The sequence below is a fragment of the Nerophis lumbriciformis genome, linkage group LG37 (genome assembly GCF_033978685.3).
Source record: "Nerophis lumbriciformis linkage group LG37, RoL_Nlum_v2.1, whole genome shotgun sequence".
Taxonomy (NCBI): domain Eukaryota; kingdom Metazoa; phylum Chordata; class Actinopteri; order Syngnathiformes; family Syngnathidae; genus Nerophis; species Nerophis lumbriciformis.
This window is the reverse complement of record NC_084584.2, coordinates 23,925,001-23,941,535: the sequence shown is the minus strand read 5'-3', so window position 1 is coordinate 23,941,535 and position 16,535 is coordinate 23,925,001. Positions and strand designations below refer to the sequence as shown.

Here is a 16,535-nt window from a genome sequence, read left to right as displayed (position 1 = left end):
TATTACAGTATATGTAACAGCTGCAGTCAAAAAAAAGGGCAGCATAAAATAGACATTATAAACAAAGAGAGGTAGCTAACATGGAGGAAAAAAACTTGAGACTTCCCAGGGGCCCGATTTTGGACGCTGGCGGGCCGTAGTTTGGGGACCCCTGATCTAAACTTTACCGCTGCCAGGTATTTTTTTTCTATACTTTTGTCATATTTTCAGAATGTGTTTGTTCTATTTTTGGCCAAAGTAAGATAAAAAAACAATCTGAAGTTGTCTTTATTTTTTTTAGTTTTAATGCCATGATTTTAATAGTCCGGCCCTTTTGTGCACAAATGTATCCCTCCATGTGGCCCCTGAGCTAAAATGAGTTGGACACCCCTGATGTACAATATTACAGTATATGTAACAGCTGCAGTCAAAAAAAAGGGCAGCATAAAATAGACATTATAAACAAAGAGAGGTAGCTAACATAGAAGCGGTTGGACAAATAAAAAAAAAAACTTGTGACTTCCCAGGGGCTGTAGTAGTTTGGGGACCCCTGCACTACACTGTCAGAAACAATGTACATCACAGAGGTTTTAATATTGGACTACAATGAATACAACATGCAGAGACCGGAAGTAGATGACAAACACTCCCCCTGACGATGTCACACTGCGCACACGCACACATGGAAGTGTGTGTGGTCACATGTGCTACACAAAAAAAGCAACCATGTGACCAAGAAGACGACTCAACTCTTCTTTCTTTTTCCTCTCGTCTGCAGCCTCCCTGCCTTCCTGCCTTCCTTCCTGCGCGGAGCTTCTCCCTCTCCTACGTCTGGCCGCCGCGCTCCGTGTGCGTAAAAATGCGCATCTGGGTGGACTCGCCGCTCGCAACGTCCCGCGGCGCGTGTGCGTGGGAAACTTGGCGGCAAGCTGCGTGTTGTGGACGGGAAGGTTGGAGCCGGAGGAGCAGAAGGACGTGGACTCTGCGAGCAGGTAAGGCGCGTTTTTTTTTTTTTTTTCACGGGCTGGCAAAAAGACCATTTGTGGATTGTTCATCTTTAACAGTGTGACGTCTTTTTCACACTTTTAATTATGATTGCATAATCTCTGAATGCATGCTTTTCACGAGGGAACTTCGTGTTGTGTCCGTGGGTGCTCTCATGTCCGACACAGCATCTCGCCGAACAAACAATCTATGACATGGACTTTGTTGTGTCCACTCCAGGAGGTCAAAGGTGAGAGGTCAGTTCAGATAGACAGCTTGTGCTCAGGTGATGATTTATTCTTGTTGCTACTTAATATGAGGGCAATATATATATATATATAATAAAAAAAAGTATATATATATATATATATATATATATATATATCCATCCATTTTCTACCGCTTGTCCCTTTTGGGGTCGCAGGGGATGCTGGAGCCTATCTTAGCTGCATTCGGGCGGAAGGCGGGGTACAGTCTGGACAAGTCGCCACATTATCGCAATATATATATATATATATATATATATATATATATATATATATATATATATATATATATATGTGATTAATAACATGTCAATAATATCATGTTATTTCTTTAAATCCAAATACAATATTATTGATATAAATATAATGTATATTCTGTGGATATCAATGTATTATTATTAGTATTATGGTCGTAATTATTTTTAAAAGATTTTTATTATTTATTTAATTAATATTATAATAACATAATATTTAAATACATATATAATATTATTACAAGCATTATAGTAGTATGATCTCTATATATGGAATGCATATAAAAAGGTAAAATAAAATAGATTTTTATAACAGTATTTACAATTATGATTATTATGGTATGAAAGTCAGAATATTTTGTCAATATTCATTTTATATGATATAATTATTTTTTTTATTTTTTTTATCATTATTTCTTTAAACATTAATTGTATAACTTTATACCGCATTATTAGCACTATATAATATGAATAATAATTAATATAATATTCAATTATATTTATATTATTGATACAATAATTCCTCCATGTAAGCATGTACAATTTGTATTTGAATATACATTCTATATGATATACGTATTTTACATTTTTCTAATATATTATTATCATGAATATACAGAAATATAAAAAAATAATCAAAAATCAAATGTCAATAATATCATGTTATTTCTTTAAATCCAAATACAATATTATTGCTATAAATATAATTGATATTCTGTTGATATCAATGTATTGTTATTAGTATTATGGTCGTAATATATTTTTTAAAGATTTGTATGATTTATTTAATTAATATTATAATAACATAATATTTAAATACATATATAATATTATTACAAGCATTATAGTAGTATGATCGCTATATATGGAATGCATATAAAAAGGTAAAATAAAATAGATTTTTATAACAGTATTTACAATTATAATTATGTTATGAAAGTCAGAATATTTTTTTAATATTGATTTTATATGATATACTTATTGTATATATTGTTTCATCATTATTACTTTAAACATTAATTGTATAACTTTATACTGCATTATTAGCACTATATAATTTGAATAATAATTAATATAATATAATATTCAATTATATTTATATTATTGATACAATAATTCCCCCATGTAAGCATGTACAAATTGTATTTGAATATACATTCTGTATGATATACGTATTTTAAATGTTCTAATATATTATTATCATGAATATACAGCAATATTAAAAAATAATAATATCATGTTATTTCTTTAAATCCAAATACAATATTATGGATATAAATATAGTTAATATTCTGTTGATGTCAATGTATTATTGTTAGCATTATGGTCACAAGATTTTTATTATGATTTATATAATATTTAAATACATATATAATATTATCATAAGCATTATAGTAGTATGATCTCCATACATGGCATGCATGTAAAATTATTTAGGTATGCAAGTACAAATATTTTTTAAATATTCATTTTATATGATACAACCTTTGTATATATTTTTTCATCATTATTACTTTAAACATGAATTGTATAATTTAATACCGTTAGCGTATTATTAGCACTATATAATATGAATAATAATTAATATTAATATATTTAATTATATTTATATTATTTATACAATAATTCCCCCATGTAAGCATATACACATGTTATTTGAATATACATTCTATATGATATTCAAAATTGTTCTAATATGTTATTATCATGAATATACAGAAATATTAAAAGACAATCAACAATCAAATTATTGTTCTCCATATCAGGTTAGTATCTAAAAACAACGTTTGCAAAAATATGTACAGTATATATCATACCAACATGACTTATAACGAAAGTGTTATTATATTAATTCTTTAAATGCATATATATTTATATACATTTAATCAATGTACTGTTGATATTAATGTAAGTATTATAGTATGAATACTATATATTATTGATATTAAATATATGAAAATAAAATAGATTTTATAGAACAGTATTATGATTATTATAACAAAGTTTGCTAATTGGACAATTTAAATAACCAAAGGTAAACAAAGGCAGATTATTATTTTAAAAACATATAATAATAAATATTATAATAGTGAAAACGTTTTATGTAGATCCTGGTAAACATATGGAAATATTATCAGAATATTAATTTTATTTGATATAGTTATCTTATATATTATTTTTAATATATTTTATTTATTTGTTGGCTAATTGAATAGCCATATATAACAATAGGCAATACATATGTAATTATTATTAATAATAATCACAAAATATATTTTCCACTATTATAAAATACTGACCGCATTAAAAAGTAGAGTTTATGGTATATATAAAAAAATAAACACCACCATGACTAATAACAACAAATATTATTTATTATTAACAATGTTAATAATAAATGAGTAAATACATAAGATAGTGTAGACTTTATTTATCTCACAATGAGGAAATTATGTGGTTGCAGTGCAGGTTGAAAAAGTCCACAAACACACAAAGGACACGGAAGAGCTCAGAGGTGATGCAACCAGATGCCACTTCAGTGGCGCCGTTTCTACATACAGCTGCAAAAGTAAAACACAGCAAAAAAAAACACCCCAAAAAAATAGTTATAAATAACACACATTGTGCACATACGATTCCACCATGCATTGTGCATTATTGTTATTAGCATCAGAATAATATAACTACATTCGGTTAATATTTGTATTTTTTTTAAATAGCCAAATTTTTTTTTTATATCAGTATATACAATTGTAATTATTATAAAAAGTTCCTTAATTGGGTTTATATTATAAAGCCAAACATAATAATAAATATAACAATTGTGAAAACTTTCAATGCAACCTCATGTAAGCATATAAAAAAATATAAAAAATATTTTTACAATATATTTAAATATATTGTATGTACTGTATATTGAATTGTAATTAAAATAACGACACAAACAATATTCGTAGTATTTTGCATTATTGTATAATTCATATCATGCATTATTGTATAATTAGGTGCGTGGTTTAACACAGTGGTTTAACACAGTACACATAATGTATTATTATTAGTCACTAAAATATCACACGGACATGTTACACATCAATAAGGTACTCCTAATGGCGATTTAACAAAATGTTTATCATTGTGATTGGAATTTAGATTTCTAACATTGTCATATCTAAATAAACACAATATTAGCAGCACAGCACCACAATAAATGTGCAAAAAAAAATCATCCCAGTCAAGCAGAGATCTGAAGTGAAGGAGTCGAGATGATTAAAAAAAAACAACCTCTCCTGTGTGACAAGTAGTCTCTCATCTGATTGTTACAGCACTCCACCGACGTTTTGCATCAGTCCTTTTCCATTGCAAAAGCAGCCGTGCTCACATTTGAGTGACGAGGGCCGTTTGGCGTCTCATCAGGAGGTCGACGGGAAAGTAAAATCTGCATTGTGGTGCTTCTGTTTGAAAGGAAGCACACTTAAGACTCTGGTTAGCCTCTGGTCCCTTAAGCTCCGCCCCCTCCTCGCTTTGGCCGCGCCTGTCAATCAGCAGTCAGGAGCACTTTAGAAGACCCTCATGCAGATGTTGACTTTAAATAAAAGAAGACGTGTCCGTGCTTGTTAGGACGCCGCAACCTCGCAGGCGCGCCATCCTTTTGTAAGGCAAGGCCAGAGAGAGAGAGGATGGTGTTGTTGTCACAGTCTGTACCAGGAAGTACTTTCTTGCATCCTTTTTACTCCGTCATCATCACCCCTTAACAGTCTTTCACAGTCATGCATCTTTTATTTCCTTTTTATTCTTTCTTGCTTTAAACATTTTGATGGGAGAAAGACAACGCCTTAAAAAAATAAAAACATTTTTGCAGTATTAAGCGCATGCAGTTAATGAATGACAAGGCACTTCTTCGGAAATTTTCCCACAAATGTATTCCTAGGCCCTTCCTGCTCCATCACTGGTAAACATACGATGGCAAGTTTCCCTCAAATGGCGTTTGTAACGCCTTAATTTTTTATTTTTATAAATGCAGTATTAAGCGCATGTAATATGTCAGTTAATGAATGACAAGGCAATTCCCACAAATGTATTCCTAGACCCTTCCTGCTCCGTCACTGGTAAACATATGATGACAAATTTCCCTCAAATGGCGTTTGCAACGCCTTAAAAAAACAAAAAAACAATTGCAGTATTAAGCGCATGTAAAATGTCAGTTAATGAATGACAAGGCACTTTTTTGGAAATATCCCCACAAATGTATTCCTAGGCCCTTCCTGCTCCGTCACTGGTAAACATATGATGGCAAATTTCCCTCAAATGGCGTTTGTAATGCCTTAAAAAATTTTTTTTAAAAATTGCTGTATTAAGCGCATGTAAAATGTCAGTTAATGAATGACAAGGCACTTCTAAGGAAAATTTCCCACAAATGTATTCCTAGGCCCTTCCTGCTCCATCACTGGTAAACATATGATGGCAAATTTCCCTCAAATGGCGTTTGTAACGCCTTACTTTTTTTTTTTTTAAATGCAGTATTAAGTTCATGTAAAATGTCAGTTTAATGAATGACAAGGCACTTCTTCGGAAATTTTCCCACAAATGTATTCCTAGGCCCTTCCTGCTCCATCACTGGTAAACATATGATGGCAACTTTCCCTCAAATGGCGTTTGTAACACCTTAAAAAAAAAAAAAAAAAAAAAAAAAATATATATATATATATATATATATATATATGTATACATATATATATATATATATATATATATATATCCATCCATTTTCTACCGCTTGTCCCTTTTGGGGTCGCAGGGGATGCTGGAGCCTATCTTAGCTGCATTCGGGCGGAAGGCGGGGTACACTCTGGACAAGTCGCCACATTATCGCAATATATATATATATATATATATATATATATATATATATATATATATATATATATATATATATATATATATATATATATATATATATGTGATTAATAACATGTCAATAATATCATGTTATTTCTTTAAATCCAAATACAATATTATTGATATAAATATAATGTATATTCTGTGGATATCAATGTATTATTATTAGTATTATGGTCGTAATTATTTTTAAAAGATTTTTATTATTTATTTAATTAATATTATAATAACATAATATTTAAATACATATATAATATTATTACAAGCATTATAGTAGTATGATCGCTATATATGGAATGCATATAAAAAGGTAAAATAAAATAGATTTTTATAACAGTATTTACAATTATGATTATTATGGTATGAAAGTCAGAATATTTTGTCAATATTCATTTTATATGATATAATTATTTTTTTTATTTTTTTTATCATTATTTCTTTAAACATTAATTGTATAACTTTATACCGCATTATTAGCACTATATAATATGAATAATAATTAATATAATATTCAATTATATTTATATTATTGATACAATAATTCCTCCATGTAAGCATGTACAATTTGTACAATTTGACATGTAAAATGTCAGTTAATGAATGACAAGGCACTTTTTTGGAAATATCCCCACAAATGTATTCCTAGGCCCTTCCTGCTCCGTCACTGGTAAACATATGATGGCAAATTTCCCTCAAATGGCGTTTGTAATGCCTTAAAAAAAAATTTTAAAAAATTGCTGTATTAAGCGCATGTAAAATGTCAGTTAATGAATGACAAGGCACTTCTAAGGAAAATTTCCCACAAATGTATTCCTAGGCCCTTCCTGCTCCATCACTGGTAACATATGATGGCAAATTTCCCTCAAATGGCGTTTGTAACGCCTTACTTTTTTTTTTTTAAAATGCAGTATTAAGTTCATGTAAAATGTCAGTTTAATGAATGACAAGGCACTTCTTCGGAAATTTTCCCACAAATGTATTCCTAGGCCCTTCCTGCTCCATCACTGGTAAACATACGATGGCAACTTTCCCTCAAATGGCGTTTGTAACACCTTAAAAAAAAAAAAAAAAAAATTGCTGTATTAAGCGCATGTAAAATGTCAGTTAATGAATGACAAGGCACTTCTAAGGAAAATTTCCCACAAATGTATTCCTAGGCCCTTCCTGCTCCGTCACTGGTAAACATATGATGGCAAATTTCCCTCAAATGGCGTTTGTAACGCCTTACTTTTTTTTTTAAATGCAGTATTAAGCGCATGTAAAATGTCAGTTTAATGAATGACAAGGCACTTCTTCGGAAATTTTCCCACAAATGTATTCCTAGGCCCTTCCTGCTCCGTCACTGGTAAACATATGATGGCAAATTTCCCTCAAATGGCGTTTGTAACGCCTTAAAAAAATAAATACAAATGTAAAATGTCAGTTAATGAATGACAAGGCACTTTTTTGGAAAGTTTCCCACAAATGTATTCCTAGGCCCTTCCTGCTCCATCACTGGTAAACACATGATGGCGAATTTCCCTCAAATGGCGTTTGTAACGCCTTAAAAAAATTTTGTTTTGCAGTATTAAGCGCATGTAAAATGTCAGTTAATGAATGACAAGGCAATTCCCACAAATGTATTCCTAGGCCCTTCCTGCTCCGTCACTGGTAAACATATGATGGCAAATTTCCCTCAAATGGCGTTTGTAACGCCTTCAAATTTATTTTTTATTTTTTGCAGTATTAAGCGCATGTAAAATGTCAGTTAATGAATGACAAGGCACTTCTTCGGAAATGTTCCCACAAATGTATTCCTAGGCCCTTCCTGCTCCGTCACTGGTAAACATATGATGGCAAATTTTCCTCAAATGGCGTTTGTAACGCCTTAAAAAAAAATTGTTTTGCAGTATTAAGCGCATGTAAAATGTCAATTAATGAATGACAAGGCACTTTTTTGGAAATTTCCCCACAAATGTATTCCTAGGCCCTTCCTGCTCCGTCACTGGTAAACATATGATGGCAAATTTCCCTCAAATGGCGTTTGTAATGCCTTAAATTATTATTATTTTTTTTTTCAGTATTAAGCGCATGTAAAATGTCAGTTAATGAATGACAAGGCACTTCTTCGGAAATTTTCCCACAAATGTATTCCTAGGCCCTTCCTGCTCCGTCACTGGTAAACATATGATGGTAAATTTCCCTCAAATGGCGTTTGTAATGCCTTAAAAAATTTTTTTTTTAAATACAGTATTACGCCCATGTAATATGTCAGTTAATGAATGGCAAGGCAATTCCCACAAATGTATTCCTAGGCCCTTCCTGCTCCGTCACTGGTAAACATATGATGGCAAATTTCCCTCAAATGGCATTTGTAACGCCTTAAAAAAACAAAAAAGCAATTGCAGTATTAAGCGCATGTAATATGTCAGTTAATGAATGACAAGGCAATTCCCACAAATGTATTCCTAGGCCCTTCCTGCTCTGTCACTAGTAAAACATATGGTGGCACATTTCCCTCAAATGGCGTTTGCAATGCCTTAAATTATTTTATTTTTTTTCAGTATTAAGCGCATGTAAAATGTCAGTAAATGAATGACAAGGCACTTCTTCGGAAATGTTCCCACAGATGTATTCCTAGGCCCTTCCTGCTCCGTCACTGGTAAAACATATGATGGCAAATTTCCCTCAAATGGCGTTTGCAATGCCTTAAATTATTATTTATTTTTTTCAGTATTAAGCGCATGTAAAATGTCAGTTAATGAATGACAAGGTACTTCTTCGGAAATTTTCCCACAAATGTATTCCTAGGCCCTTCCTGCTCCTTCACTGGTAAACAGATGATGGCAAATTTCCCTCAAATGGCGTTTGTAACGCCTTAAAAAAATAAAAAAAATGTTTGCAGTATTAAGCGCATGTAAAATGTCAGTTAATGAATGACAAGGCACTTCTTCAGAAATTTTCCCACAAATGTATTCCTAGGCCCTTCCTGCTCCGTCACTGGTAAACATATGATGGCGAATTTCCCTCAAATGGCGTTTGTAACGTCTTAAAAAAAAATTGTTTTGCAGTATTAAGCGCATGTAAAATGTCAGTTAATGAATGACAAGGCACTTCTTCGGAAATTTTCCCACAAATGTATTCCTAGGCCCTTCCTGCTCCTTCACTGGTAAACAAATGATGGCAAATTTCCCTCAAATGGCGTTTGTAACGCCTTAAAAAAAAAAAAAAATATGTTTGCAGTATTAAGCGCATGTAAAATGTCAGTTAATGAATGACAAGGCACTTCTTCAGAAATTTTCCCACAAATGTATTCCTAGGCCCTTCCTGCTCCGTCACTGGTAAACATATGATGGCAAATTTCCCTCAAATGGCGTTTGTAACGCCTTCAAATTTATTTTTTATTTTTTGCAGTATTAAGGGCATGTAAAATGTCAGTTAATGAATGACAAGGCACTTCTATAGTTTTCACCCAGCGATTAACATGCCAATTGTCAGCCAGCAATTGACGCGCTAGTTTTTAGGTAGCGATTAGTGCAACAGTTGTGGACTAGCGATTAGCGTGGCAGTTGTCTGTTAGAGATAAATGTGCCAATTGTCACCTAGGAATTAGCACAAAGTGTTAGCAATTAATGCTCTGCTTTTTAGTTTGTGATTAGCGCAACAGTTGTGAGCTAGAAATTAACCTGCCAGTTATGAGCTAGCGATTAGCGCTCCAGTTTTTAGTTAGTGATTAGTGGGGCAGTTGTCAGCCAGCGATTAACGGCACAAGTTGCCAACTAGCAATCAGAGCTCTCGTTTTCAGCTTGCGACGAACGTGCAAGTTGTCAGCTAGCAATTAACGTGCTAGTTTTTAGGTAGCAATTAACGCGGCAGTTGTGACCTAGCGATTAGCGCTCTAGGTTTTAGCTAGTGATTAGTGCGGAAGTTGCCAGCAAGCAATTAGAGCTATAGTTTTCAACTAGCGATTAGTGTGGCAGTTGCCACCTAGCAATCAGAGCTATAGTTTTCAACTAGCGATTAGTGTGGCAGTTGCCAGCTAGCGGTTGGCAGCACAAGTTGCCGCCTAGCAATCAGAGCTATAGTTTTCAACTAGCGATTAGTGTGGCAGTTGCCAACTAGCGATTAGTGTGGCGGTTGCCAGCAAGCGGTTGGCGGCACAAGTTGCCACCTAGCAATCAGAGCTATAGTTTTCAACTAGCGATTAGTGTGGCGGTTGCCAGCTAGCGGTTGGCGGCACAAGTTACCACCTAGCAATCAGAGCTATAGTTTTCAACTAGCGATTAGTGTGGTAATTGTCAGCTAGCAAATATCGCGCTAGTTTCCAGCGAGTGCACCAGTTGTGAGCTACCGATTAGCGCGGTAGTCATCCTGGGTCTGGAAAAACGTTAAAGACTATTTAAATTTTACTGTCAAGTCAAGTAGGGTGTTTGGATTAAGCAAAACCTAGGAGCCAGGTTTCCTAAAACCAAGGAGGAAGTCGTTACATTTTGGCGAGAATCTGCAAGCGAGAATAATTTGTTGTCTTTCTTCTTGTCCGCCAGAAAGGTGCTGACCTGTTGCTGAATGGCGAACAAGCCGCTGGCCTCCTCGCCTGCCTCGTGACGCCGTGTGCCGCCATGTACCAGGAAGTAGCTTTCCTGGCGGGCAGCACTGACCACCAGTTCACCAGCTTCCACTTCAAGCCTGTGGAGAACCTTCAGGAGGTGTCCTCCAAGAAGGGCGTCTTCTACAAGCGGGCCCAGCTTCTCCTCCGCCAACAGGACTGTGGCGCGGGTGCCGGTGCCGGTGCCGGAGCCGACGGGGCGGTCATTATCAACGTGGGAGGCATCAAGTACCGCATCCCCTGGTCCACGCTGCAGGAGTTCCCCATGACCCGGCTGGGGAAGCTGCACAGCTGCAGCAACGAGGCGGAGATCATGGACGTGTGCGACGACTACGACGGCAGCCGCAACGAGTTCTTCTTCGACCGCAGCCCCTCCGCCTTCCGCACCATCGTCACCTTCCTGGCGGCGGGCAAGCTGCGGCTCCTCCGGGAGATGTGCGCCTTGTCCTTCCAGGAGGAGCTGCTCTACTGGGGCGTGGAGGAGACCAAGCTGGACTGGTGCTGCCTGAGGAAGCTGCGCCTCCGCCAGGAAGAGTTCAAGGAGCTGCAGCGGCTGGAGGAGGAGGAGACCGAGCTCGCCTCGCCGCCCTCCTGCGAGGAGAGCCAGCAGCTGGCCAGCATCGGCGAGGACAGCGCCGCCACCGCCGAGGGCTGCATGCGGAGACTGAGGGACATGGTGGAGAACCCTCACTCCGGCATCCCCGGGAAGATCTTCGCCTGTCTGTCGGTGCTCTTTGTGGCCATCACCGCCGTCACTCTGTGTGTGAGCACCATGCCCGACCTCCGAGAGGAGGAAGAGAGGGTGAGTGCGCTTTTTTTATTCCATCCATCCATCTATTTTCTACCGCTTGTCCCTTTCGGGGTCGCGGGGGGCGCTGGGTTCCGCTAAATGGAAGCGACCGGCAGAAATACCTGAATCTCCAAGGTCACGTCCTCAGAATCCAAAGACCAGTTTCAAGTTGTGCCTTCGAGCATTGCTTCCAAGTGCTTCCCCGGTTTACTTCCCATTTTGACTTCTATTGCAACCCGTCTAGGCAGCAAAATAGTTGGACACTTTCGAATAGTGTAGCCCACTTGTTGCATTGACTGACTTCCTATCTTGATTTTTAAAGCTCTCCTTCTAAGCAGCAACGTATTCAAGTGTTCCTTCTCAGGTTGTTGCCACTTTACTTCCCATTTTGACTTCTATAGCACCCCGTCTAGGCAGCAAAAATAGTTGGACACTTTCGAATAGTGTAGCCCACTTGTTGCATTGACTGACTTCCTATCTTGATTTTTAAAGCTCTCCTTCTAAGCAGCAACGTATTCAAGTGTTCCTTCTCAGGTTGTTGCCACTTTACTTCCCATTTTGACTTCTATAGCACCCCGTCTAGGCAGCGAAAATAGTTGGACACTTTCGAATAGTGTAGCCCACTTGTTGCATCGACTGATTTCCTATCTTGATTTTTAAGGCTCTCCTTTTAAGCAGCAAAGTAGTCAAGTGTTCCTTCTCGGGTTGCTGCAAAGCAGTTGTTGCTTTGCCATTTTTCTCCCCATTTTGACTTCTAAAGCAACCCGTCTAGGCAGCAAAAATAGTTGGACACTTTCGAATAGTGTAGTCCACTTGTTGCATCGACTGACTTCCTATTTACATTTGTAAGGCTCTCCTTTTAAGCAGCAGCGTATTCAAGTGTTCCTTCTCGGGTTGTTGCCACTTTACTTCCCATTTTGACATCTGTAGCAACCCGTCTAGGCAGCAAACATAGTTGGACACTTCCGAATAGTGTAGCCCACTTGTTGCATCGACTGACTTTCTATTTAGATTTTTAAGCTTGTCCTGTAAGCAGCAAAGTAGTCAAGTGTTCCTTCTCGGGTTGCTGCAAAGTAGTTGTTGCTTTGCCATTTTTCTCCCCATTTTGACTTCTAAAGCAACCCGTCTAGGCAGCAAAAATAGTTGGACACTTTCGAATAATGTAGTCCACTTGTTGCATCGACTGACTTCCTATTTACATTTTTAAGGCTCTCCTTTTAAGCAGCAGCGTATTCAAGTGTTCCTTCTCGGGTTGTTGCCACTTTACTTCCCATTTTGACATCTGTAGCAACCCGTCTAGGCAGCAAAAATAGTTGGACACTTCCGAATAGTGTAGCCCACTTGTTGCATTGACTGACTTTCTATTTAGATTTTTAAGCTTGTCCTGTAAGCAGCAAAGTAGTCAAGTGTTCCTTCTCGGGTTGCTGCAAAGTAGTTGTTGCTCTGCTATTTTTCTCCCCATTTTGACTTCTAAAGCAACCTGTCTAGGCAGCAAAAATAGTTGGACACTTTCGAATAGTGTAGTCCACTTGTTGCATCGACTGACTTCCTATTTACATTTTTAAGGCTCTCCTTTTAAGCAGCAACGTATTCAAGTGTTCCTTCTCGGGTTGCTGCCACTTTACTTCCCATTTTGACATCTTTAGCAACACGTCTAGGCAGCGAAAATAGTTGGACACTTTCGAATAGTGTAGCCCACTTGTTGCATCGACTGACTTCCTATCTTGATTTTTAAGGCTCTCCTAAGCAGCAACATAGTCAAGTGTTCCTTCTCGGGTTGTTGCCACTTTACTTCCCATTTTGACTTCTATAGCAACCCGTCCAGGCAGCAAAAATAGTTGGACACTTTCGAATAGTGTAGCCCACTTGTTGCATCGACTGACTTCCTACCTTGATTTTTAAGGCTCTCCTTCGAAGCAGCAACATAGTCAAGTGTTCCTTCTCGGGTTGTTGCCACTTTACTTCCCATTTTGACTTCTGTAGCACCCCGTCTAGGCAGCAAAAATAGTTGGACACTTTCGAATAGTGTAGTCCACTTGTTGCTTCACTTCCTATTCTGATTTTTTAGGCTGCCTGTCTAGTCAGTATTGTACCTTCCAAGGTTGCTACCAATTCCTTGTAGCTTTGCCAGTTTTCTTCCCATTTTACTTTGATAGCAACCCATCTAGGCAGCAAAATAGTGGGGTACTGAGTCAGTTGCACCGTTATGTTGTTTGCTTCCAAATATTGTAATCCAATTGTTAAATTACTTCCTATTATGATTTTTTAGGCTGCCTGTCTAGTCAGCATTGTACCTTCCAAGGTCGCGTCCAATTCCTTGTAGCTTTGCCGGTTTACTTCCCATTTTTACTTTGATAGCAACCCATCTAGGCAGCAAAATAGTGGGGTACAGAGTATGTTGTTTGCTTCCAAATACTTTAATCCACTTGTTGATTCACTTCCTATTAGGATTTTTTTAGGCTGCCTGTCTAGTCAGCATTGTACCTTCCAAGGTTGCTACCAATTCCTTGTAGCTTTGCTACAAGGAATATTCAGTAGCACATATTCAGTTGAATGTGCTACAAAGACAAGATATTTGATGTTCAAACTCATAAACTTTATTTTTTTTTTGCAGATAATAATTAACTTAGAATTTCATGGCTGCAACACGTGCCAAAGTAGTTGGGAAAGGGCATGTTCACCACTGTGTTACATGGCCTTTCCTTTTAACAACACTCAGTAAACGTTTGGGAACTGAGGAGACACATTTTTTAAGCTTCTCAGGTGGAATTCTTTCCCATTCTTGCTTGATGTACAGCTTAAGTTGTTCAACAGTCCGGGGGTCTCCGTTGGGGTATTTTAGGCTTCATAATGCGCCACACATTTTCAATGGGAGACAGGTCTGGACTACAGGCAGGCCAGTCTAGTACCCGCACTCTTTTACTAGGAAGCCACGTTGATGTAACACGTGGCTTGGCATTGTCTTGCTGAAATAAGCAGGGGCGTCCATGGTAACGTTGCTTGGATGGCAACATATGTTGCTCCAAAACCTGTATGTACCTTTCAGCATTAATGGCGCCTTCACAGATGTGTAAGTTACCCATGTCTTGGGCACTAATACACCCCCATACCATCACACATGCTGGCTTCACAACTTTGCGCCTATAAAATTCCGGATGGTTCTTTTTTTCTTTGGTCCGGAGGACACGACGTCCACAGTTTCCGAAAACAATTTGAAATGTGGACTCGTCAGACCACAGAACACTTTTCCACTTTGTATCAGTCCATCTTAGATGAGCTCAGGCCCAGCGAAGCCGACGGCGTTTCTGGGTGTTGTTGATAAACGGTTTTCGCCTTGCATAGGAGAGTTTTAACTTGCACTTACAGATGTAGCGACCAACTGTAGTTACTGACAGTGGGTTTCTGAAGTGTTCCTGAGCCCATGTGGTGATATCCTTTACACACTGATGTCGCTTGTTGATGCAGTACAGCCTGAGGGATCGAAGGTCACGGGCATTGCCGCTTCGATGCAGCGATTTCTCCAGATTCTCTGAACCCTTTGATGATATTACGGACCGTAGATGGTGAAATCCCCAAATTCCTTGCAATAGCTGGTTGAGAAAGGTTTTTCTTAAACTGTTCAACAATTTGCTCATGCATTTGTTGACAAAGTGGTGACCCTCGCCCCATCCTTGTTTGTGAATGACTGAGCATTTCATGGAATCTACTTTTATACCCAATCATGGCACCCACCTGTTCCCAATTTGCCTGTTCACCTGTGGGATGTTCCAAATAAGTGTTTGATGAGCATTCCTCAACTTTATCAGTATTTATTGCCACCTTTCCCAACTTCTTTGTCACGTGTTGCTGGCATCAAATTCTAAAGTTAATGATTATTTGCGCAAAAAAAAAATGTTTATCAGTTTGAACATCAAATATGTTGTCTTTGTAGCATATTCAACTGAATATGGGTTGAAAATGATTTGCAAATCATTGTATTCCGTTTATATTTACATCTAACACAATTTCCCAACTCATATGGAAACGGGGTTTGTATGTTGTGTTGTTTTATTTTGTAGTGTGATGGTGTTTGCAATTGTGTTGTGGCTGAAAGTTGTTGTGTTGTGGTTGAAAATTGTAGTGTTGTGGTGTGAAGTTGTTGTGTTGTATGTTGCAGTGTTAGCGTTTGTTGTGGCCGGAAGCTGTTGCATTGTGGCTTTTGAATACATGTTGCGTCTTAAAGTTGTTGTGTTGTGGCTTCATGTTGTTTTGTCGTGACTCTTCTCTGCTCAATACAAACAACGGCATGGAAGCGGGAGTTCAGAACCTTCCTTTGACAGATTTAGAATATCCCACAATGATCCGCCACAATGTCCATCTTAAATCATGCGACAATCCTAGTCTTTAACGAAAAATAGTCCCGATGCAAGTTGACCGTAACAACAATGGCACACCTTTTATTGTGACCCTCACCAAAATGTCTGGTGAGCACAAACAACAGAATGATGAGGCGTTGATAACGAAGCATGAAGGTTTCTTGTGGTGATGCATGATGTGCTGGGAGTTGTGCACCAAACCAGTGAAGCGTGTTTAATAAGAAGATTAAAGGAAACAAGCTGCGCGTGTCAAAGACGTCTTCATCAAGTCAGGGATGAAGAGTTTTAGTCATGAAAAGGGTGAGAAATCAAAGCCATTTCTTATCTTTAATTCAATTAATCAGCACACACGTGTGTGCTAATCTTTAATGGTGTCTTTTGTGTGTTATTAATCATTCAAAGGCAACTTTTATCTATCTTTAAAGG

The 16,535-nt window shown here is 37.2% G+C and overlaps 1 protein-coding gene across 1 annotated transcript in view; it reads left to right on the top strand.

Annotated features, from left to right (window-relative positions):
- Window positions 1-711: 711 nt before the first annotated feature.
- The window catches only part of kcng2 (potassium voltage-gated channel, subfamily G, member 2), a 43,283-nt gene continuing 27,459 nt past the window's right edge, over window positions 712-16,535 (top strand). The window contains exons 1-2 of the mRNA XM_061931570.2: window positions 712-971; window positions 10,903-11,766. Of these exons, the coding sequence (XP_061787554.2) occupies window positions 10,978-11,766 (789 nt within the window). The 5' untranslated portion in view covers window positions 712-971; window positions 10,903-10,977. The remainder of the gene's footprint in view (window positions 972-10,902; window positions 11,767-16,535) is intronic.